At 41.9% G+C, this 25,831-nt stretch overlaps 1 protein-coding gene across 1 annotated transcript in view; it reads left to right on the forward strand.

Moving 5' to 3' along the window:
• NDNF (neuron derived neurotrophic factor) overlaps positions 13,088 to 25,831 on the forward strand; it is a 48,432-nt gene continuing 35,688 nt past the window's right edge. The window contains exon 1 of the mRNA XM_005681260.3: positions 13,088 to 13,500. Coding sequence (XP_005681317.2) covers positions 13,487 to 13,500 — 14 coding nt within the window. The 5' untranslated portion in view covers positions 13,088 to 13,486. The remainder of the gene's footprint in view (positions 13,501 to 25,831) is intronic.

A 25,831-nucleotide genomic window follows, 5' to 3' on the forward strand; every position in this document is an offset into this window, starting at 1 on the left:
ATGCTGTGCTGTGCTTAGTTACTCTGTCGTGTCCGACTCTTCGCGACCCCATGGACTGTAGCCCCACCAGGCTCCTCCGTCCATGAGATTCTCCAGGCAAGAGTACCGAAGTGGGCTGCCACGCTCTCCCCCAGAGGATCTTCCCGACCCAGGGGTTGGACCTGCGTCTCTTAGGTCTCCTGCATTGGCAGGCATGTTCCTTTATCTATTCAAAGGGGAACCTCATACAAGTTAAGATTTCGAAAAGAGAATCATCCCCAAATCCTAGGAATGAGGTGACAAATGAAAAGTCCCTCATCATTTTAGGAAGAGCTGTGGATTTTCTACGGCTTCTCAAACATTGGTTAGTAGAATTTATAAATTATTCTCTTCTATGTTTTTGAGATAACAAAAATCTATTAAACGGGTCTGATAAAACACCATAATATTACTCTTAGTTAAGTATTAATTAGGTGGAATGTAAATCCTCTCTCCATCTCCACTCTGAAGCAGACTCTTCCTCTACCCTAAATGAATATCTGTCTCTTGAGATACCCAAATTAGGTGTTTCACCCATTGAGGGATACCATACAAAAATAAGTCATTTTGTGTTTACTTTTGCTTAAATAAGTTGAGTTGGCCTTTAATTTCGTTCTTCCCATTCATATTTTAAACTGATTTTCTAGTTCACTTGAACAAAGATAGTGTAAGAAACCAATAATAGACCTGGAGGTGTGTGTGTGTTTCTGTGTATGTATATGATCTACAAGAATTGGCATCCCAAAATAAAAGTGAGAATTGAGTAAAACTGTGGCTATATTCTTCTCCTACCTGACCTAATTTGGTAAAACTTAGCCCCAAATATTGTATAGCTTCTAAAGAGCACAAAAATAACATTCCAATGTTGATTCTCTGTTGAGTTTTTAAGCCTGTGATTATGTGAGTTGAGGTAGATTAAAAATGGCCACAAATTCTTTACAGATTTTTCCATCAAAAAGTGGAGTCTACTTATTTGCCTCTTGACTCTGGGCTAGCTTGTGAGTGGCTTTGATCAAAAGAATGAGGCAGAAGTAGCCCTGTGTGACCTCCATGACAGATCTCAGGTGGCTATTCTCTCCTCTCTGCCCCCTTTCTTTCAGGCCTTGGAGGCTCACTGCCCATTGCTCTCCTATATTTCCTGCCTTGTTAGGGTCTTTTAAGGAGATCCAGCCAGTCCATCCTAAAGGAAATCAGTCCTGAATATTCACTGGAAGGGCTGATGCTGAAGCTGAAGATCCATTATTCTGGCCACCTGATGTGAAGAGCTGACTCATTGGAAAAGACCCTGATGCTGGGAAAGATTGAAGGTGGGAGGAGGAGAAGGGGACGACAACAGAGGATGAGATGGTTGGATGGCGTCACCGACTAGATGGATGTGAGTTTGAACAAGCTCTGGGAGTTGGTGATGGACAGGGAAGCCTGGCGTGCTGCAGTCCATGGGGGTGCAGAGTTGAACATGACTGAGTCACTGAACTGAACTGAATTAGGGTCTTTCAGGAGCTTCCCACTGCTGTAGATCAGACAAGAGTCCCTCCTGCTTTCTCCCTAGACTCGGACTACCTCACTTTTCAAGCACGCAAAGCAGGAATGGCATGAGATATTATTTTAAGTGGTTCCATAGCAACTATTTTATTTATTTTAATGTGTATGAGAAAAAAAAAACATAACTAGAATGTGAAACAGATATTACTGTTTAGGTTGTTAATGTTCTTTTTAAATAAGCTATTTTGTAAAAACAAAAACAAACAAAAAAAAACACAAAGGACTACAGTGTAAACAAATCCAGTAAGTAATAGTAAAGACTGTGTTGAAATATGGGAAAACTTTTGGGAAATTCTGGTTTAAGGCATATTGGCTCAAATTCCACTTGGTGTAAATACACAGTCCAACTTACTTTCTCTCCTTTTACCAAGGCAACCCCTTTAATTTCAAAGTCTTCCTGACTTCAGGTTTCCGTCCTCTTTCCGTTCACTCAAATTGTCCATGAACATCAAGCAACTCTTGGAACCTTTTCTCACTGGTAGTGAGATGGAAATTCTTGAAAGGTGTTTTCCAGTCTGCCTCCCAGTGAATGTTGTTATGCCTTGTTATTGTCTCATTACGTGAATATGACTTTGTGATGTTACCTCTGCACTGGGGGCTAATCATACACCATCCCGTATCTTTTGGGCTTCTCAGCTCCACTGACACTCTTGCTCCTCTCTATTTCCTGCCTCATTCTTGTCTCAAATCCTCTGTCTGCATGCCCACTTCTGACTATCCTTAACCCTAATGATCTTACTACCTGTCTTTATTTTCCCATCGACCTTTAATTTCTTAACTACTATCTCTTCTTCTCTTCACTCTTTTCTCTCCTGTTTATCCCTATCTCCCATTGCCTTTACCCCTCATTTTCTTCCTTCCCTGACATGTGTTTCGCTAGACTTGCCTTGAAACACAGAGGAAGAAAAAGTGGGGAGTTTGGAAATATATAAAGATGAAGAGAATCAGACTTTTTAGCATGTCAAAAGTTTTTTTTTTGCACTTGGATCCTGCTTGATTTGTATCACCTATTCCCTTAAGAACATTCTCACTCAAAATAAATTACAAAAATTCGGTCTCGAATTGATCAGATGTAAGATAATCTTTAGTTCTTGAATGAGACTTTGTGTTCAACACAAATTACATATTCCTTATAGGTGGGTGTGAAATTCCCCATATAGATAAGGTCTTCAAAAAGTTCTTTCAAAATCAGAATGATTTTTCTGTTTTGACAGATGTACGAATGAATTCTTTGGAGTTTAGTGTTTCAGATGACCACTGAGTTTCCAACCAGTTTGAACTTTCGTGATGCTTGTCTCTTCAAATTGCAGAAAAATGTCCAACTCCTAAGTTTTCATTCCCTCCCTCTGAGAATTCCCTTAGATTTTGACTGAGAAGTTTAAGTTTTGGGGATTGGAAGTGATATGATACCAGTATGACTATCATATTAATAGAAATGTATGGGCTTGGAAATATAGATGGTTACTGATAAAATGCTTGGAAAGCAAAAGAGAAGAATTCAAGGTTGTAAAGTGGTAATATTTTATGCTGAGAATATGTCATATAAGGATTAATCTGAAGAAATGAAGTTGATTTAGACTAGATAATCTAAATTTACATTAGTGAAAATTTTTCTTTTATAACACCTAGAGTATTCAACGTCATATCAGAATCTATCAGAATAAAAGTTGTTTTCCCAAAGTAATTTCAGTGGTTCATTTACAATTTATTATCTAGAAAAATGGCTTTACTCCTTTTAAATGACTCAAAACACCACAATTTTTTCCTTCAGTTGAACATATGAGAGCTGAGCAGTTATGCTCAGGACATGAGCACCAATGCTGTTTATCATTACCTTGCACATACAGATTTTGAATTTTGGGGGTAATGATTCATACTTGATTTAGCTTTATGATAGAATCTGATTTGGCACAATGCAGTAAATATTAATACATGTGTTTCCTAGATGTGGTATTTAAAAGTAGAAATGTGACAAAATTTTCATTTGTTAAGTGATCTAATCCAATAAAGAATTTAATATGTTTGAGTCTGTTAATGCAGAGCAAGAAACTTAACAGAATTTTGACATAGTACTAATTTATTCAAGAGAAGTTTTATTTTTTCAAAGGTAAGGTTTTTATAAGCCACACTACTTTGCTTTTTAGTTGCCAAGTCATGTCAAGAAATAGTTAAAATGGGTGTTGATGTGGCTGGACTTGGTTTCTTCTTAAATTCTTCAGTTCATTCTCCACATTTGTGAGGGAACTACCTTGAATCCATCCCAAAAGGGGTGTCATAACCAAAAGTACTGCCTGGGTTCTCATTTTTTCTTGGCAAGAAATAGGACAGGCTCTGACAGTCTCAGCAGCCTCCTCTCTGAAACGGGCATCACGTTGAAACCTACCAAGGATGGCTCTCGGGGACTAGTGAGCAGTGACAATAGCAGGCACACGGAGACCGCCCAGTTAATAACGGGAATGCAGCTGTCAAGGTTAACGCAGGATGCCCTTTATCTTTAAGCAATAGAATTCTAGGGTCAACAGGTTTGGAAGCTTGTTCCGTTAACAAGTAACGGAAGCTGGTTGAATCGAAGGTACATATTGTCATACGTGTGCCTTCTATGAGCTGCACATGTGAAGGTTCTGAAAAATCATGTTAGCCTTCCTAGCCACGCTGTTTTTCACGGGCAAGCCATTGTCAAGGACCCTTAGGAAGGACCCATACTGTGTCAGCTGGATGGAGTGTAAATGGTTTTCAAGGAAGAGACTCAGGCAGCTCAATCAGGTTGGACCATGCTACTTCCCTCTGATTTAATCTTCCAGACTTGCGACTGGAGAAGTCTGTGGCTAGAACTGATGAATTGGTACGCTTTGTGAAAACAGAACTTGTGGTTAAATTTGCTCTTATAGAGTGTCAAGGAGCCACCAATTCAAATTCTGTGGTAAAATCTAATGGCAACCCACTCCAGCATTCTTGCCTCGAAAATCCCGCAGACGGAGGAGCCTAGTAGGCTACAGCCCACGGGGTCGCAAAGAGTTGGACACCACTGAGCGACTTCACTTCACTTCACTTCCTTAACATGTCAGAAACAAAAAGAGAAATGAATATGTGAAAATAGTTGTTTGAAAAGTTCCAAGTAATGTACCTGGACAGCCGAAGGAGCTGGTTAAAGAGCAGAGGCTTCAGGGTCAGACAGAGCGAGGTTCAGATCACTTGTGTCCCTAAACTTCAGTGTCCTTATGTGTGAACTGTGGAAAATCATGTTTTTCAGTCTTTGTTTTAAGGAACAAACTAGGTAAAATTTATAAAGGGAAGAGTAGCATATATAGCAAATTTTATAAACCTGAAATTGTTCATTTTGTTCATCCTAATAACCAGGTTCTGGATGATTCCATTCATTTTTTTTTTCCACTTATAAATGGTTTTCTGATTAGGCCAGGGCAAATGTTTTGTGCATTTTAAGGCAAGATGAATCCAGGGAATAAGAAAGGGCAATTATATAGTGCCTATTTATGTATCTAGCACTTGACATATTCAAAACAGTGTAATTCTGACAATAAGAGTCCTCCCAGGAAAATTTTATTATTCCCATTTTACAGATGATAAAACAGAGCTAGAGAGAGATTAAATAACTTTTCAAGTCACACAGTCTCCAAGTTGTTAAGGGGGAATGTAGGAAGCTGTGCACAAGACCTCTGATTCAGAAGCCTGTCTTCTTTCCATTCTGTCTGATGCCACTCAGCTTCACAACATTTAAAAAGTAACCTCTGCCGCGGAGAGGGTGAGGCAGGGAAAGGATTGAAACTGAGCCAGCTAACAGAAGAATGCCTGGCGCTGGTTCAGCAGAATGCCCAGGCATGATACCGTTTTACCGAAACTCCAAGATTTATGTGATTGTTTCCACCAGTTCATTGGTTCCAGTCGCCAGTGTAGAAATGTCTCCTACAGCACTCTACAGAGTTCAGTACATAAATTTGTTGTTGTTCGGTTGCTAAGTCATGTCTGATTCTTTTGCAGCCCCATGGACTGTAGCCCGCCAGGCTCCTCTGTCCATGGGATTTCCCAGGCAAGAATACTGGAGTGGCGAGCCATTTCCTTCTCCAGGGGATCTTCCTGACCCTGGGATCAAACTCACGTCTCCTGCATTGGCAGGCAGATTCTTTACCATTTTACATTTGTGTTAAGTAGAAATATGTTGGACAAATAAATGCACGTGAGGTGGTGGCCAATCATTAGGCAGAATACCATGATAAGCCTTTGATGATCTTTCAATCTATTTTCATGATTAGGCCTGTTCCATAAGGCAGTGGTTCTCAGGAATCACTTAAAATCACTGAGGATCTTAGAATTATTGAGGATCCCAAGCAGTTTTTACGTGGGTTATTTCTGTCAATATTCAATATATGAGGAATCAAAATGGAAAATTTTTAAAATTTATTAGTTTGTTTTAAAACAACTATAAATAGCTTCTACATTAATGTAAATAACATCATTTTTTCTGAAAATAGCTATACTTTCCAAATAAAATAATTCAGTGAGAAAAACGGCATTATTTTACATTTTCGCAAGTCTCTTTACTGTTTGACTTAGTAGAAGAGAGCTGAATTCTCCTATCACTTCTGTATTTAACCTGTTTCAATATAATGTCTGAAGTAAATCTGGTTTCACACAGGTATGTAGTTGGAAAATGAGGTAACAGCTTAATAACTTTTTCAAATAATTCTGTATATTTTTCCTTGGGTAATACACCAAAACTCAACAAGGGGTAGTCTCTTAAGCTTTATAACTGCAATATGAAATATGAAATCATACAAGCATATTATTCATAACATCATATTCAAATTCACTAGTCTATCTTGTGTTTTGAACAGATCTTTACCTCATGCCTGATTTCAGAACATCATGCATTATTGATCATTGGAAAATACTGGCTCACTGCATTACGCAGATCTTCCAAATGACAACACATTTCATGGTATAATATCAAAAAATCACATTAACTAAAAAGACCACAATCCTATGATCAGAATAGTTTATGTATTGGAAAGCTGTCAGGTTCATGGTGGCAGATACAAGTTTTCTAAACTCTATATTGTTTTACTTGAAAGCTCAGATTTTTCACTTAAAACTCATACTGCCAGTTGTTTACCCTGAAGTGACAAGCTCACATAATTAAAAAAAAAAAAAAAGTGTGCCAAATATCCAAGTGTGAATAACCATAGTTTGTCTGTGAGTTGTTCTCTCAAGAAAAAACATGTTTCGTGGGGGAAAAAAAAAAAATTTTTTTTAATTAAAAGAAAAACTGCTAATTAGCTCACAACTCAATTACACGGGAGTTTTAATTCAGAACAAATCCTGTACTTTGGTACGTGGCAGAAAAGGTTCCTGTGGGCCTCCCACTTCGCTACTGTTTGGTCACTGAGTCATGTCCAACTCTTTGAGACTCTATGGACTGCAACTTCTCTGCCCTCCACTGTCTCCTAGACTTTGCTCAAACTCATGTCCAATGAGTCCTTGATGATACCCCACCATCTCATCCTGGGTCACCTCCTTCTCCTTTTGCCTTTAATCTTTCCTACAATTAGGGTTTTTCCCAATGAGTCAGCTATTTGTATCAGGAAGCCAAAGTACTGGAACTTCAGCATCAGTCCTTCTGATGAATATTCAGGTTTGACTTCCTTTAGGATTGATTGGTTTGATCTCCTTGCAATCCAAGGAACTCTCCAGAATCTTCTCCAGCACCACAATTCAAAAGCATCAATTCTTTGGCACTCAGCCTTCTTTCTGGTCCAAGTCTCACGTCCATACATGACTACTGGAAAAACCGTAACTTTGACTATCTGTAGCTTTGCTGACTTTGCTTTTTAATATGCTATCTAGGTGTGTTACAGCTTTCCTTCCAAGGAGCAAGCATCTTTTAACTTCATGGCTGCCGTCACCATCTGCAGTGATTTTGGAGCCCAAGAAAAGAAAATCTGCCACTACTTCCACTTTTTCCCCTTCTGTTTGCCGTGAAGTGGATGCCATGATCTTAGCTTTTTGAATGCTGAGTTTTAAGCCAGCTTTTCCACTCCCCTCTTTCACCCTCATCAAGAACCTCTTTAGTTCCTCTTAACTTTCTGCCATTAGAGTGGTTGGTATCATCTGCATATCTGAGGTCATTGATATTTCTCCCTGACAATCTTGATTCCAGCTTGTGAGTCATCTAGGCTGGCATTTTGCATGATGTACTCTGCATACAAGTTAAAGAAGCAGGGCGACAATATACAGCCTTGACGAACTCCTTTCCCAATGTGGAACCAGTCTGTTGTTCCATGTCTGGTTCTAACTGTTGCTTCTTGACCTGCATACAGATTTCTCAGGAGGCAGGTCAGGTGGTCTGGTATTCCCATCTCTTCAAGAATTTTCCAGAATTTTCTGTTGTGATCCACACAGTCAAAGGTTTTAGCATAGTCAATGAAGCAGAAGTAGATGTTTTTCTGGAATTCCCTTGCTTTTTCTATGATCCAAGGGATGCTGGCAATTTGATCTCCTGTTCCTCTGCCTTTTCTAAATCCAGCTTGCACATCAGGAAGCTCTCAACTCAAGTACTATTGAAGCTTAGCCTGAAGGATTTGAGCATTACCTTGCTAGCCTGTGAAATGAGCTCACAGTAGTTTGAACATTCTTTGGCATTTCCCTTCTTGGGATTGGAATGAAAACTGACTTTTTCCAGTCCTGTGGCTACTGCTGAATTTTCCAAATTTGCTCACATATTGAGTGCAGCACTTTAACAGCATTATCTCTTAGGATTTTAAATAACTCAGCTGGAATTCAGTCACCTCCACTAGCTTTGCTATATAGAATATTAAAAAGACAGGGTCAAGGGTTAAATTTAATAAAACGAATAATTTTCACTGCTTTATCAAAGACATTCTTAAGTGATACTGACATTTGGTATGATGAATTTGACAGTAGTTCCTAGGACATCTTAATGTCACTGCCTTGATTCATGCTAAGGTGCTAGGAGCTTTACTTACCATTGCTTTGGTACTATTAAGGGAAATGGCAACACAGAAAAAAAAGGCAAATTACCATCTTAAAGTTAATATGATAATAGCTTTGGCCCTTACAGACCTAAGGGTCTGTAAGGGTCTCATGCCCCTACCTGGGTCTATGGACCATACTTTGAGAACTGCTGCCTTAAGACATGGGCTTGGACAAGGACATCTCTTAAATAAGTCTTTAATTACACTTTTAAGTTTATAAAGTTTTGGACTTTTTTTTTTCCCAGTGACTGGATATTTATGAATTTCATAGTGTAAAAGTAAGTTGAAATATAATCAAATATCTTTGAAATACTTGAATACAGTCTACTACCTAATCCTCACAAAACATTTGTAAGTCAGCTATAATTTGTTCCATTTTTATATTTAAAAAAATAAACACTGAAGCTCAGTGAAATTAACCTTATCCCACAGCAAATAATTACTAGGGTTTAGAATTAAATACTAGTCTGTCTGACTAAATAATGCATGTTCTAACTATCACACGCAAAAGTCTCAAAACACACTGAGGATATGTACATGCTGCTGCTAAGTCACTTCAGTCGTGTCCAACTCTGTGCGACCCCATAGATGGCAGCCCACCAGGCTCCCCTGTCCCTGGGATTCTCCAGGCAAGAACACTGGAGTGGGTTGCCATTTCCTTCTCCAGTGTATGAAAGTGAAAAGTGAAAGTGAAGTCGCTCAGTCGTGTCCGACTCTTAGCGACCCCATGGACTGCAGCCCACCAGGCTCCTCTGTCCATGGGATTTTCCAGGCAAGAGTACTGGAGTGGGGTGCCATTGCCTTCTCCTGGCTATGTACATATATATGCTGCTGCTGCCGCTAAGTCGCTTCAGTCGTGTCCGACTCTGTGCAATCCCATAGACAGCAGCCCACCAGGCTCCCCCAGTCTCTGGGATTCTCCAGGCAAGAACACTGGAGTGGGCTGCCATTTCCTTCTCCAATGCATGAAAGTGAAAAGTGAAAGTGAAGTAGCTCAGTCGTGTCCGACTCTTATCGACCCCATGGACTGCAGCCTACCAGGCTCTTCCGCCCATGGGATTTTCCAGGCAAGAGTACTGGAGTGGGTTTCCACTGCCTTCTCCCATGTACATATATAAACATAAACATATACAATGCCATTGGATTTGCCAATAGCATATATTTAAGACAGCTATATTGATATATGCAAATCCTGATGTTCAAAATCAGAGATATTTGGGGGAACTTTCATGAAAAATATGTTTCACCAAGCTCTTACAGAACTTTCCCTAGAGACTCTGTCATTAACTGGCTGACTCAATGACAAGTCACTTCAATGTCTATGGACTTGGCTCCTTCCCAATGGCAGCTTTAAGCACCATCTCAGTGCTTAAAGGCCCTGTTTATCCGCCCTCCACCAGCACTGTGAGATCCACAGGACAGGTACTGTTGCCACCACCATACTGAGGCAGGCGCTGATCCTCAGAGAAACCGCAGACTTTCCCTCTCCACCTGCTTCTCCCTCAGCTTTGTGAAATTAAGAACAGGTGTCTCACACAAGGAAAACAAACAAAAGTACAACTAGGAAAATACTTGTCTCACCACCCATTTCTCGCCTTCCCTCCAGAGCCAAAGTACTCCAGCAGTGAGCTTCACCCTCTGTCCTCATAACTGCACCTTCTCTCCCCGCTGTTATCTGGGTCCGCGGCACACATACAACAGAAACGATTCCTTACATCCAGATCCCAGGCTTGCTGACGGGGTCACAGTCCCCTCGCAGCCTGGTTGCATTGGTCCCCCTGCCACCTTTCCCCCTCGTCAAACATCCTTTGCTTCCTCGGCTTCATCAGCACTGCCCCTCCTTGGCCTCCTCTTCCCTCTGGGGTCTCCCATCCAGTTCTTTCGAAGGCCGCTCTCACCCCATCCAGCCCTAGAACATCAGTGTTCTGCCAGCTTCTTCCCCAGTCTTCCCTGCCTGACCGCGTTCCCCTGCTCTCTGGCTTCAAGAGACACCTGAACGCCGCTGACTCCTGATGGATGCATCCAGCTTGGACCCTCTGTGCTAGGAATGTTGTTTCTGGTTGCTTATACGGTGTTGCATCCAGACGTCCCCCAGGCCTCCCGAGCTCAACAAGTCTAAGACAACTCATCCCATCTCTCCTCAAACTGCTCCTCTCTACACGCTGTGTCTCTTGGCAAATACCTGCCCCTGTGCCCCGGCCAGAAATCCAGGAGGCAGTCTAGACTCCTCCTCCTTTCCAGGACGCTCCCGTGCAATCAATCACTAGGTCCTGCCATCGTTCCCTAAACATCCCCTGAGCTGTCCTAACTTTCCCACTGGTGCTTCAACTGCCTTAGTTAGGACCTAAGTTTTTCTCTGGAAATAGACCTCGTCACTGTTATCTACTTGTCTTCTACAGTGATGCCAGCGGTAACTTTTCAAAACTGGGATTTGATGACATTTGAAAACCTTAAAATCCGTCCTTGCTTAAAAACCTTAGTGATTTCCCCAACCATGCACCACCTACAGAAAGTTCTGGCTCTTTGGGCCTAAAGAGTGTGGTGTGGCCTGGCCTTGCTTGCTTCAGCCACACCTAACTTTTTGCACTTTCCAGGACAAGCCATGTACTTGGACACTTTTCTGACTTTTTCATAGCTTTTCTCAGTTTGTGGGTACTCTTTCCTCCCCCATACTTGTTTGCCTGGGATTCTCTTCCTCATCCTTCAGAACTCTACACTAAAATCTCTACTAAGAGAAACTTTTAAAAGGGAGTCAGCTGCTTCTTTTTCCACGTTCCTACGGAAACAGGCACAAACATACCTTATGGAACTAATCACATTTTCACTGATGCTTCTGTCCCCCCACCAGGCTGTGAACTTCTGAAAGGCCAGCATTATGTCCTATCTTGAAATATCAGCACCAAGACATATATGGTACACAGTAGGCACTTAGTGGCTTCCCTTGTGACTCAGTGGTAAAGAATCTAGCTGTCAATGCAGGAGATGAAAGAGACCAGGGTTTGATCCTGTGTTAGGAAGATCCCCTGGAGAAGGAAACAACAACACACTCCTGTATTCTTGCCTGGAGAATTCCATGGACAGAGGAGCCTGGCTGGCCCCAGTCCATGGGGTTGCAATAGTCAGACTTGACTTAGCAGTTAAACCATCACCAACAGGCACTTCATAAAGGTGTGTTACTGAGTTCTCCAGGGACCTGTTTGGGACCATATCTCATAAGTGCAGAAGTCATTCTTGCAGATCTTCTGAGCAGAGATCCAGTTCCTCTATTGTCTCATCTGCTAAAAATATATGTACAATTATCTCAGCGTCCCTTTTAGCGTTTAAAAATTCTAAGCCTTTTATAAAGTGATTTTGTGAAGTAAATCCGTTTAATAAATCCACCTACTGCACTGTTCTCATCCAGGAGACACAAAACTTAAGGAGTTGCATTGGACTGCTCTCTCTGGTGACCAGGTATTTAAGAACAATATGATCGGGGTAAGGCTGATTTTCATCTTATCTTTGTTTTTCCGTGGCAATGAGAAGCGGGCAAGTATTTTTCATGGTTTCATTACTGACTCTATATCTTAACAAACTGTATGTTCTGAGAACTTAAAATCCAAGGGTCTAAAAACCAGGTTTGCTGAAAACTAAGCTCGCAGTTGCGAAAGTGAGATCACTAAATCACCCAGGTTTTTTGCACACCACCCCGCTCGCTTCCGCTATGTTTTCCTGTGCCCAGGCCAGGTTGCTAATTAGGTAACTTCTTATCATAATTGCCTAGTCAGCCTTAATGGCTTCACACACTGCTCTGTCTCTCACTGGTCCCGTAGGGCCGCTTTTCAATTGTTAAAACAGCTGCTGAGTTTCCAACCGGAGGAGGCTCGGAGCGCGCCGAGGGGGAAGCGCTCCCCGGCTGAAGACTGTGGTAGGCAGGCGGCCGCGGGGAAAGTGGGACATGCATGCACCGTCTGCACACTATGCTCTCCGCCTCCAACCTCGATTTTAGCTCGTCTCCCCACCCCGCCCCCAAATCAACACGAGTTCCCCCTGTGTGCACCCGGGTCTCCCTGACAGTGGGATGCCCTTGGGCGCGTCTCTCTGGGTTTCGCAGCTCTGACCCGGTCTCTGCGGGCCTCCTCCTGCTTCTCTGCTGCTGGCTGGGAGGTCAGGAGGGAAGTACGTCTCCCGCGATGCCGCCCGCGAGGGTCTCTGTTTGAGGAGCGCCGGGTCGCCGGGTGTGTGTGTGTGTGTGTGTGTGTGTGCGCGTGCGAGCGCGCGCGCGCGATGGCGCGCAGCGGGAGGGAGGGAGGAACTGAGCGGGAGACGGTGGGCAGAGGCGGGAGGGGGCGGGCGGGCAGCGGCGGGGCGGGCGGGGAGCGGCTCCGGGCTTCAGCAGTGACACTCAGCAGAGATCAGCACTCCCGGCTCAGCGGCGCGAGAGAGCGGAGCGAGCCCAGCCGCGCCCCCGCCGCCGCCGCCGGGTGCGCCCGACCCTCCCCGCGCCGCGCTCCAGCCTGGCGCCGGCGTCCCGAGCGGCGTCCGCCGAGCCCGCAGCCGCTCCCAGCTCCGCCGCAGCCTCCTCCGGCCGCCCGGCCCCCCGCACCACCCCCCGGCCTTTTAAAAGGACCTCCCGCCGCTCGCGCGCTCTGCCCCGGGGTTTCCCCGGGCCCCGCGCTTCGCCCTGCTCTACTTCTCAGCAACTTCGGCGGCCGCACGCCGCCGGTTGTCGCCCGCCTTTGAAGTTTGCAGCGCCGACCGCAAAGTTAGGACACTTCGGGCGATTTCATTTTTTCCCCCTCTCTTATCTGCCTCCCCCTCCAAGTGCTTGTGGTTCCTGAGTACCAGTGTTCAGCATCTTGGCCGGAGCAGCCGGGGACGTGGACTTGTTCGCACACCACACCTCGGGGAGGGATCTTTCCTCTTCCCTTCAGAAAAACATGCATTTTGTAAGGTAAGTAGCGAGGAGGAAAAAAAAAAAAAAAAACCGACGTCCCGTCGCCTCGCCCAGCCACCCGAGACCTGGCGCAAGGAGCGCCCACCCCGGCGGGCTGGTCGGGAGAGGGCGAGGCGCGTATGCCGGGGCCCGCCGGGCGCTCGGTCCCCGCTGGCCGAGGGCGCCGGCTCCCGAGGAGCTGAGGGCAGCAGGGCGTGGAGCAGCTCCCCGCGGGTGCCCCAGGCGGGCTTCGCGCTGGGCGGCCCCGGAGGTGCAGGGAGAGCGTACTCAGGCCCGGGACGCGGGGCCGAGTGCCCGGGGTGCGGCGGCGTCCTGGGAGCCGCGGAGCCTGTACCCCCCGACTTGGCCCGCCCGCCCCGGGTTCGTGCCCTCCGCCTGCCGCTGCAGGAAGCCTGCGGGACCTGGGGTCTCGCAAGGCGCGTCTCAGCGTGAAGCGAGAAGCGAGGGCTCTGGCTGGTGCGAGGGGCGGGCTCCTGGCGGACTGTCCCGGGGTCTCTGCCCGGCCTTGCTCCGGAGGACCTCCCACCGCTTCGGCTCCTCAGGCATCCTTGGCGGGTTAAGGCGAGCATCGTCAGAGAAACTTCCTCGAGCCGAGCGGGGTGGCCCGGTGACCTGATCCTACTTTTGCCGGGAAAGCAAAACTGCCACCGAGGGCACGCTTCTTCCCGCCGCAGATGGAGCGCCCCAGTCCCGTCTGTGCGGGAGCCGGGGTTCGCCCGCCCTTCGGGCTGCAGTCGGGCCGGCCCCGACCTTTTGGAATCCGAACGAGCGGCTCCAGGTCCCAGCTGTTCTCTTGGAGCAGGGGCAGTTCGGAAACTGCTCGTCTGGGGGTACGGTTTCGGTACACCCTGCTCCCTCGGTGCCCCCTTCTCACCGCACGCCTCCTCCCGCGGAGGTCGAGGCGGGAGGACTCCGCGCAGCCCCCGCGCCCGCTGCGCGCGGGTCCCCGAGGCCCGCGGAGCTCAGCGCGGGCCCTCTGCGCTCGGCTCCGCTAGCCTTCGGGCGGGTCGCGGGTCCCCTCCCGGTCCCCTTCGGGGCGCTGCCCAGCTCCCGCTCCTGGGTACAAGTCGCTCCCAGAAACCGAGACCTTGAGCGGGAAATGAACCTGAGAAAATGTTTCTGGGTGTGTTTGTTAATTGGTGTAACAGAATTCTTTTTAGCAACTTAGTTGGGTTGTAAATTTTTTTTTACTTCTCATCTTTCGATCCCGCTAAATCGCACAAAACGCATGTGTATGTATTTTCGTTGCTGATCTCCGAACACACTAAGCTCTCTTAACCCCCCTCCACCCCTCCTCCTCCCGCCTCGCTTCCTGAACCTTTTTTTCTTTTCTGAAGGAGGGAATCTCCGCACCTCCTCCTCCTCTCCTCCCACCCGATCCCTGAGCGCCTGTGAGAACCAGGGGAGTCGTCAATGGAAATAAATAGGACCCCGCTCCATTCTCCGCCCCCTTCAAACAAGTAAAATCCTCCCCGGGCTCGCAGAAGTAGAGATAAAACATCCCTCCCGAGGGAGCGGTTGTCGGCATTTGATGGGATTGAATTGTTTTATTATCCTGAAAGACGTGACGGATGGATGCGAGAGCAAAGATGCGAACAGACCAGAGTGTACTGAGGGCTATCGGTATTTATTACTCATTATTGTTTATTAAAAGTGATAATAAGGTCCGTAACCCTAGCTGAAGGCTGTGTTTATAGTTGGTTTTGATTCTGTGTCAGTCTCTTATTACAGTGGTTTCAGAAAGTGAAAACACCAAAAGGGTATTAATTCCTCACACTCATTCTGCATATGGAATTAATCAAATGTCAAAAAAGATTCTGTCAGTTTACCAAAGTTTTAACCCATGAACTTTTATAAGGTTGCAGTCATATAAATGTCCTCATTTGCCTCAATTTGTCTTCTTAAAGTTCAAAAAACTTGGCAACATAATTAATTATGGTCCCAATTCCCATTTTCAATCTAAACCTGTATTCAGGATTATATTAAAATATCCCATCATTTATCCTTTAAAAGTGACTCTGAAGAGTTTAAATTCTTGACGGGGTACAGGTGGCTGTGGGGAGCTGGGAATGAGGGACCCAGAAATTTTGAGAAATACTATTTCATATTTCTCTCAAAAGCCCTTCACTTCTTCCTTAAAAAAAAGAAATACGTTTTTTCCTTTGCGCAGTTCTTAATTTCAGTGAATGTACTTAATCTTTACCACACACTCGAAACATAACAGCTAGCAGCTTTGTGCGTATTATTGTTTTCCTTTTTTATGTCAGGACATTTATTCATTAAACCTGTGTGTTGAAGTCGAGGTGGCAGGCTCAGGGTGGCAATAGCACTGTTTTAGTTAGTAACTATCATAAAAAAGAAGCTAGAACTCTGTAATGGGCCTAAATTGCTATGAATTATGTGTGGTTTAAATTACACATTTATTTCAGCAGAGATGAAACCATGAATACAAAACATCTTTTAATCACTTGCAGATACAGCTTTTATCTCTTTAAAATGTAACAAATTATATAAGTGAAAAATATCTTTCTGTGAATGAGAGAAGCCGGCTTCCTCAGTTTATTTTTCCTGAGTTTATTGAACATTCAGGTAGTGAAGTATGAATGTTAAAGAGTAAAGAATAATAGCATGAAAGGGAATGCTACATTTGAGGTAGCCGCAGTGGGTCAGATAACAATGGCAACTTTTTCAGTTGGCTTCGTGAGCCTGGTGATTCAGATTTTCATTTTTTCACTTGGATTTACTGACCAGACTGTGTGATAGTGGGGGAAATGTGTTGTCAACCTCCATGATTTGAAACGAAGGTGGGGAAAGATAGAAATAAAGTGTATCTGTGTTAGCTACCTATGTTCATTTTTCTGTTCAGTCTGTCTACACATTAGAATTTTTATTTTAAAGCCAGTTGTGTTTGTGTTGTCATTTTTAGAACAGAACTTATTTTTCATTTTGCTGACGGATGAGTAGATAGTAGAAATGAACAGTTATGTCTGAATTAACAGTGTGAGTAGTATGATTTCACATAATTTGCCTTGATTTAAATTATTTTAATCCCTCTTCCTTAGTCTTCCCCATGATTCGGTGGTTGACTATAGTAACCAGGTTCTGTTCTCTGAAACTTACTTGCTCCCTGCCTTCTTGTCAGGTGTTGCTTTGGGGACCAGTGCATTCATAGCAGCAGCCTGGTAATAGATGAAACTTGCCAACGTCAATAGCCTTTAGGTAGACACCAGAAACAGCGCGCTCTGTGATCTTCTGTACTGGGTCAAAGGCAAGCATAACCTGCAAAGATCAGTCAGATTATTCATTTGACCTTGAAACAGTGTCTGATACCTCTAAATATTTGTTTTGGAATGATTACTCTGAAAAATGTTATTCTCCCTCATTGGTTCACAATTACTTAATAGAAGCAACAGCTTAAAAAGTTTTAGTTGGATAGTCAGTCACTCCAAATCTGTGTTGAAACAGATTTTAAGATTCAAGTCCTCCAACATTTAAATACTCCATTTAAAGATACTTTGCAATTAAATACTGAATTTGGGCTAAGTTCTGCATTATTTTTCCTCTGTATTGCAATGCAAAGCGGTACCTAAGATGCATGCAGTTGTGCTTCCAAACGTTAATTTCTACCTGGGAAGAAAAGTAAATACTGCTGTTGTTATTGTGGTTAAAGAACGAAAAAAAGAATCTTATAATATGACATGGAAAAACAGAATTGCTAATATTTTATTGAGCCACACAGGGGTATATTGACCATACATTCAGTTTATGTTGCTTGGGAAACCAGCACCATCTTAGTGTGAAATCTGTGTTTATTTGGATGTGTGTGTGTGTATCCGTTGCCTCTTCTGAGTTGCCACCTGAAAATGTGCTGTTCTGTGTCCCACCGATGCCCACGCCAGTGTCAGAAGCAGGTGGTTTCTTGGCTGCTCACTTCCTAAACACACTTCTTAAACTCAAAGACGCTATATCTACATCTGCCCCTCCATTTTGATTTTTTTACCAAAAACTGCAAACCAATACATAGTCTTTTGAAATATTTGGAGCATATATATATATGAAATATGTAATATTAATTCACCCAAAATAAAAAGGCATTGCTTGTTTTACATTTTAAAAATAAGAGTAAGGCATTTGATCAGTACGGAATAAAAGCAAACTAGCAATATGTTTCTGCAGACTTTTCCCTTTGGGATGAAGAAACAGATTCGACCACAGAACAGCTGGATATTGGGTCCCATTACAATGTCAATTTTTTAAAGAACTCACCAAGCTAGATTTGATTTAAACTTTGCTTTAAAGTCTGCAGACTTCAAGTTTATAAGTACAGAAGCTTCCAAGATTACATGTTATTCCTTCAGTAAGTTCCAGATCCTTTGGAAACTGATTTATTTTAGTAAGTTGGTGAATAGATTTTGGCTTTCATTTGTTAATTTTTCCTTGTAGCAAATTTGGAAATGACACATATTTAATGTTTCATATATTTCTCTGAAGTATTTATTTTCAGTTTCACTTATAAAAATTCTGAAATAACTTTTGAGAAAGAAAAATGTGGCAGAATGTATACAGTTAAATTATCAAATGTCTCTTAAAATTATTCTTTTGAAAGAATTTTCTGCCTTTTGCATAGTTATAAGAAAAGAAAAAATATTTTTAGAAATAATGGGGTTATATAAACTTTGGAAGGAAGATTACAAAAATATGATTATACAGGATTGAAAATCAACTCATTTGAGTGGAACTCGTAAGGCACGCTCGATCGTGTCTGACTCTTTGTGGCCCCATGGACTGTAGCCCTCCCCATGCTCCTGTGTCCATGGGATTCTCCAGGCAAGAACGCTGCAGGGTAACCATTTCCTTCTCCAGGGGATCTTCCCAACCCAGAGACTGAACCCGGATCTCCTGCACTGCATGCAGATTCTTTCCCCTCTGGGCCACTAGGAAACTCCAGCGTTTTCTCTTAGACACTGCCTCTGCAGTGTGGAGATCTCACATGTAATAACCAAAGAACAAAACTCAAGTTAGCCATATGTACTCGTGTCTGGTTTCTAGCTGAAATGATTTCAACCAATAGTCTCAATGGTTCCAGCCAATACTAAAGGAACTGGTAACTGTTTTAAGTTTTTGTCTGTTAGTCTTTCTTCTCCCTAACATGAAATCGAAGTCAGAGCCCTCTTCTTCCAGCTGCACACTCAAACAGCAATGTATTCCATAATCAAAAGATATAGCCAAAACACATGGGTAATATTCAAATAGGTGTTTTACTAACAACAAAAGATTTCATAGCTACCTCTTTCTCTCTGTGGCAACATCCATATATATATATATAGATCTAGACAAAATATGAAAGTTTATCATTTTCTAAAATAAGTAGTAAAAACTGAATCCATAATTAGAAAGATTTGTGAGGCATGATACCTTCTTTTGGAAATCACCGTGATTGTTTTTAAAGTTATGGAAACTATGAATAAGTGTTTGTATGCAAAGATAGATAATATCATATCTCGACAGCTGACAAAATGACAAATGCTGTGGTGCTTACAGGGAAATATTATGTTTAAAAGGGGAAAATCTAATGTAAAAGAGCTCAATTTATTTAGGGTTAATTTCTCCAAAGTAGGTGCCTCTTGGAGTAAATAGATGTTTACAACTTATGGCACATCACAATGAAAAGTAAACCCTAGCAATGCCTGTGAACCTAGGAGATGGCTTTCATTATTTTCTTTTGCCCTAGTCATACGAACTCAAAGCCCATAGGCATTGCCAAGTGTAACATTATGCATTTTATTCCAGCAATAAAATGTGTTTCTGACTAAATTATCGGTCATACCAAACACATACCCATGAACATCAATGTATTTGATCCTTCTTAGTTATCTTGTTTAAAATACATTTAAAGGTAAATAATAAATACTAGTATATATATCATGATTTAAATCTACATGTTGTTCATAGGTTGATAGTACTCAGTAAATGTTGTAATTTCACATTAAATTATAACATTCACTAAAATTCCCTGATATTATCAAAAGCTTCAAATCAAGTTGATTCAGAAGTAACTAGATCCTGTAATTGAAGAGATATTTGTAGCCAGCAGGGGCGACAGAGATCAGAAACAGCAGTGCTGGCCAGAACACCAGGCAAACTGAGAAAGACACAGCGGCTACTTGACTCTGGGCCTCTCCAAGCCTCAGCTGAAGAGCGTCTCGGTTCTAGCACTGATCCTTCAAAGTTTGCTAAAATCACTATGAAAATACATTACTTTCTGTGGAAAAATAAAATTGCCTGTTTAATGGGAGATGCAAATTTAACACTCTAACAATTGCAGTAGCAGAATTAACTGTACTAGTAGATAAACTGATAGGTCCGCCAAGACATGTCCTGAGAGGTATTGGGGACCCTGCCTCAACGAGGTCTCTCACGGTACTAAACACCGCCTGAAAAAATTTGATTGTTCATTTTTAAAGTAATTTTGTTTTTCACTGGCCTCTATAAATATGAAAATATCCCTGGGATGGGAAACAGGGTAAGCAGCAGTTGGCTAATATCTTCCAAAGATGTTCAGTTCAGTTCAGTTCAGTCGCTCAGTCGTGTCCGACTCTTTGCGACCCCATGAATCGCAGCACGCCAGGCCTCCCTGTCCATCACCAACTCCCGGAGTGCACTCAGACACACGTCCATCGAGTCAGTGATGCCATCCAGCCATCTCATCCTCTGTCATCCCCTTCTCCTCCTGCCCCCGATCCCTCCCAGCATCAGAGTCTTTTCCAATGAGTCAACTCTTCGCATGAGGTGGCCAAAGTACTGGAGTTTCAGCTTTAGCATCATTCCTTCCAAAGAAATCCCAGGGCAGATGTTAATAGCTAGATAAAGCAGATTGGAATGCGGCTAGTTTAAGGCAGAATTTGAGAGGGGGTGTGTCTTGGGCTCTCTCAGCTCTCCTTTAGACAGCCTACTTTAGTACACACCTCTTCCACGTTCTCTTCCTCTGGTGATCGATGCTCAGTTTCTTACACTGTAGTGTAAGTTACGCCCAGGGCCAGCTTCTTGGGCTGCATTAGAAGACCCCAGTGCTCAGTTGCATGCTCTGCCATTGCTGAAATTCTGTTGTTGCAATCTTGAAATTCTTTATTTATGAATAAGAGATCTTATATTGGGTCCCACAAACTGTGTAACTCACTTTCATCCTACTTTGGTAGGAATTTAAGACAGAATCTTGATGTCAAGGAATTCGAAAGGACATTTGATAATGTTTTTACAAGGTTAGATCCAGTGAATATTTGATTTAAAAACACATCAGTATTTGATTTTAAAATATTTTAACTAAAAGATATAGGAAACTCTTTTAAACAACTGAGGCAGAAGATTCCCATTGCCTCTAAAATTATACTGACTAGTTAGTTACCAGTTTCTAATAGTGTCAGTCTTGCAGAGCAGCATTCCCTAAAGGTGTTCTTTTCTCCTTTTTCACAGAAACACAATGTCTCATTATGATGAAAGAAGAAAATAGAAGATGTTTTATCTGTATTTACTTTTATGTATAAAGAAGCAAAATAGTTTTGTTAATATTATTTAATATATCTATTGAAAAAGACAGTGTAACTCACCATATCATAAGGTCATTGAACAATTGAAAAGTGGCCAAGGTGATAGCTTCTATGAAGTAAACATAATGTGAAGTGAAAATGACATTCTAATCAGCCTTTACAAGAAGTAAGCTCTGCTCACAAATTAACTAGAAAAAAATTAAAATATACAATTGAATCCACTATAATTAATTATGATATTTATCTCAGTATGTAATGGCTTGTTATTTTATACAAATGAAATATATATATATATATATTTTTTAAATCACAACTCTAGGAGATTTGGAGACAACACATTACAGAGCCAGAGATACTGAAAGAAGGTAAACAGGTAGCTGAAAAAGCCTCAGTTACATTAGTCATCATAATCTTCAAAAGTATTCTTAATTATTTGTGCAAACGTCTCATAATTCCTGCTATCGATAGTTAGATATTGTACTCCATTATTTTCTGAATATTTCAGTATTTTAAGAGTTAAAAAGTCTCAACTTCATGCTCATAAGAACATGTTGCATTCTGAAATTTTTAAAAATTTTATTGTTGTACAGTGTAGTCAGTTATTAATGTGTTAAAGTTTCTGTGCTTTGGATTTCATAATGTGAATGGAAAAGATTCTATTTATTAATATTATCATAGCCCTTGACTGTTTATAAGATATTTCCACATCTATCATTTTCCTTAATCTTCACAGGAACCCAGTGAGGAAGTTATTATATCCTCCTACTGAGAAATCTGAGACTCAAGTTTCAGACAAACTGAGATAAACTTATCTGAACTTACAAACTTTTAACATAAAGTGATAACTCTTTGGTTTCAGAACTAAAATTGATAAAAATATCTAAAAATATTTAAAATATTTAGATATTTAAATATTTAAAAATTTAGATTAATTGCCAAATTAATTTGCAAGGATACAATCTGCTTAGTTTTTTAAAATAATTTAATGATTAAAAAATACCATTATTATTGTATAAGCCCACAAGACCTCAATCATAGGCTGCCTATGTGCTACATGTTTCTTTGTTTATTTGTTTTATTTGTTTCTTTGTTTATTTGATATTTGTTTTGATAGTTCAACTTATTAGGAATTTTTGGGGGGGAAAATGATTACATTTTCCACTTTAAAATCTGTGTTTAAGGTCATGCTAAACAACTTTTCTTTGAGAGTAAACACATTCGATTTAAAAATAACACAAAGCTTAAGCAAGGATAAGTAGATAAATAACGCCCCACACCTGTCCTTTGAGAAGGCCAAAGGCTTTTTTTTTCAATAAGGAGAATTTTTGAAAGTGAAATGGGGTAAAGATTGCTGACTATATATAAGGTCTGGTGTAAACCTCTCCTGTCTCCCCACATCCCCAAACACTGCACAGATTCTACCCCAATCACAAAAGGCAAACTAGTTCATCACTTTGCTTTATTAAGTCTACATATAGCTAAGAGTACTGGCACCCCACTCTAGTACTCTTGCCTGGAAAATCCCATGCACGGAAGAGCGTGGTAGGCTACAGTCCATGGGGTTGTGAAGAGTTGGACACAACTGAGAACTTCACTTTCGCTTTTCACTTTCATAGCTATGGAATCAATTGTAGGCAAATCTCTTTTCCTTTCTTTAGCCCTCCTCTTAATTAGTTACACTGACCAGCCATGCAAACCTAAGTATTAAAATGCCCCAAGATACACTGTTTGTTGTGTCTGATGTATATATGTGTGTGTAACAGACAAAGATTTAACATACTTTAGAAACAAGTTGTCTGGAAAAAGAAACAATAGAACATTTTCCTCACAAAGTGGAGTCTAAGGAGAAAATTAAAAATTAAAGAATGAGTTATAAATGTATTAGAGACATATACCCTCTAATTTTGAAACATATTCCAACTATATATGGTAGGTTTAGTACTGAAAAATCAGTAAGCTGCAAAGTCCGTTTTAACATCAGTATTCAGTGAGGTCAGTGGCTCAGTCATGTCCGACTCTTTGCAACCCCATGGACTGCAGCAGGCAAGGCCTCCCTGTCCCTCACCAACTCCCAGAGTTTACCCAAACTCATGTCCGTTGAGTTGATGATGCCATCCAGCTATCTCATCCTCTGTCGTCCCCTTCTCCTCCTGCCCTCCCTCTTTCCCAGCATCAGGGTCTTTTCAAACGAGTCAGCTCTTCGCATCAGGTGGCCAGAATATTGGAGTTTCAGCTTCGCCATCAGTCCTTTCAATGAACACCCAGGACTGATCTCCTTTAGGATGGACTGCTTGGATCTCCTTGCAGTCCAAGGGACTCTCAAGAGTCTTCTCCAACACCACAGTTCACAAGCATCAATTCTTCGGTGCTCAGCTTTCTTCACAATCCAACTCTCACATCCATACATGAGCACTGAAAAAACCATAACTTTGACTAGATGGACCTTTGTTGGTAATGTCTCTGCTTTTAAATATGCTGTCTACGTTGGTCATAGCTTTTCTTCCAAGGAGCAAGCGTCTTTTAGTTTCACAGCTGCAGTCACCATCTGCAGTGATTTTGGAGCCCCAAAAAATAAAATCAGCCACTGTTTCCACTGTTTCCCCATCTGTTTGCCATGAAGGGATGGGACCAGATGCCATGGTCTTAGTTTTCTGAATGTTGAGCTTTAAGCCAACGTTTTCACTCTCCTCTTTCACTTTCATCGAGAGGCTCTTTAGTTCCTCTTCGCTTTCTGCCATAAGGGTGGTGTCATCTGCATATCTGAGGTTGTTGGTATTTCTCCTGGCAGCGTTGATTTGGGGCTCAGTGGTAAAGAATTTGCCTGTGAATGCAGAAGATGCAGGAGACATGATTTGGGGCTCAGTGGTAAAGAATTTGCCTGTGAATGCAGAAGATGCAGGAGACACCGGTTTGATCCCTGGGTCGGGAAGATCCCTAGGAGGGGGGAGTGGCAGCCCATTCCAGTATTCCTGCCTGGAAAGTTCCATGGACAGAGTAGCTTGGTGGGTTATAGTCCATGGGGTCACAAAGACACAGACACAACTGAGTGACTCAGCATGCAAAAAACATAGTAATTCTGTACTACAATTATTTTATTATTTCACTAATAATGTGACATTTTTGAGAGGTAAGATTTGAAGTTAGTTCAGTTTTAAGGTTTTTTTAAAATAGTGATTTCCAAGAAAGTTGGATGGAATTGCACATTTCAGTGGAATAATGAGAGCCATTATAGACATGTATATCACATATTCCAAATATCCTAAACGTTTAAAGCCCTTTAAAACACAATGAGGAATAAGTAAATTCAAATAATGAAAATATTTATACACACACACCCGTATTAATGCTTCAGCCACCAAATTCAGTCTTATAATTGAAAAAACTCTATGTTTAAAGTTTATTCACACTTACAAAAACAAGGACCACAAAGAGGCAGTTTGGAAACATCTCTTCGTCTTGGCAGGTTTTATCTTGTAATGAACACCCTTGACCCCCAAGAGTCACCAGCTGCAGCTTTTCCTTAATGATTCCCTTAAAAAGATTTTAATAAGACTGAAAGCCACGCCTAACTATATGCCTTACTTTTGAGGTGGGGAGGAAGGAATGAAACAATTGTGGGTGTGAATTCCCACACTGGGTCAGTATTCTGTAGTTAGTCATCTTTCTAATGGTTCTAGGGGTATGTGTTTGTATTATTTCATCATAATTTGCTATAAGCTCTTCATTAAAAGTGACTGTGAGGCCTGCCTGCATCGTCTGCCTTTTGAGTGTCCTGTTCTTCAATCGTCCCTTAATCCAGAAATAATAATGCAGAACATCCCGGGAACTGAGCCTAATCCTCAGCTCCCTCATCTCAACACGTGCCTCTTAAAGCCTTTGCTGGATCTAGTGCCCAAAAAGCCTGCGTACACTCACCTTTGAATCAGTTACAGCCCACCTTTTTTTATTAAACAATATTGATGTCTTCAGATAAGGCATATCTAGGGTAACAAAAGGAATAGTAACCGTTTCCTACTGTCTGTGTGGTTATTGTTAAAAACCTAACATCTCACACTTTCCTCTGTGTTTCTAGTCAGTCTCTTATTAAATAGGAACCTAACCTTTTACCTGATTGATTAGGTAAATAAAGGTAGAATAATCTGGTGCTGAAACTCCTTCTGATATCTCTGTTGTAAGAGCAAGTAAAAACATGTGTCTTTTGCTGTTGAATAAAATTTTACAACTAGTTGGACAGCTGGCTTATAGTATTTGTTAATGAATAGAACTTTCTTTACTTTTAAAAGAGCACGCATGTCTACCATTTTTAATCTTATTATAATCCTGGGAATAATTGTCTTCATTTTGTAGATGAGGGAACTGAAACTCAAAGAGATTAAGTAAGAGGCTTGCACTTTTGCTCAAAGTACAAAAGCCAATAACTGTTCAGTCAGAACTTTTCCAACTCTGATCCTCTTCCTCTAAGTCCAGTGATTATTTTCTATTTTAGGAACTTTGTTAACAGTCCCCAAATGTGAATGAATAAATGAATACATACATAAAAGTTGCACGACGGGGGAGAATGGAACAGAGTAGAAAGACAAACCAAAACTTAAATTCAAGTGTTCGTAGAAACATATAATCCTGAATTGATAGAGGCAAGAGACAGGAGAACGAGACAGCGAAAGACGAGGGTCTCTAAACCACTAGACTGTCAGCAGCCAGGCGCTGCTTCGATCTCTGGGTCAGGAATAACCCCTGGAGCAGGAAATGGCAACCCACGCCAGTATTCCTGCCTGGACAATTCC

This window comes from Capra hircus, chromosome 6, assembly GCF_001704415.2.
Source record: "Capra hircus breed San Clemente chromosome 6, ASM170441v1, whole genome shotgun sequence".
NCBI classification, from domain to species: domain Eukaryota; kingdom Metazoa; phylum Chordata; class Mammalia; order Artiodactyla; family Bovidae; genus Capra; species Capra hircus.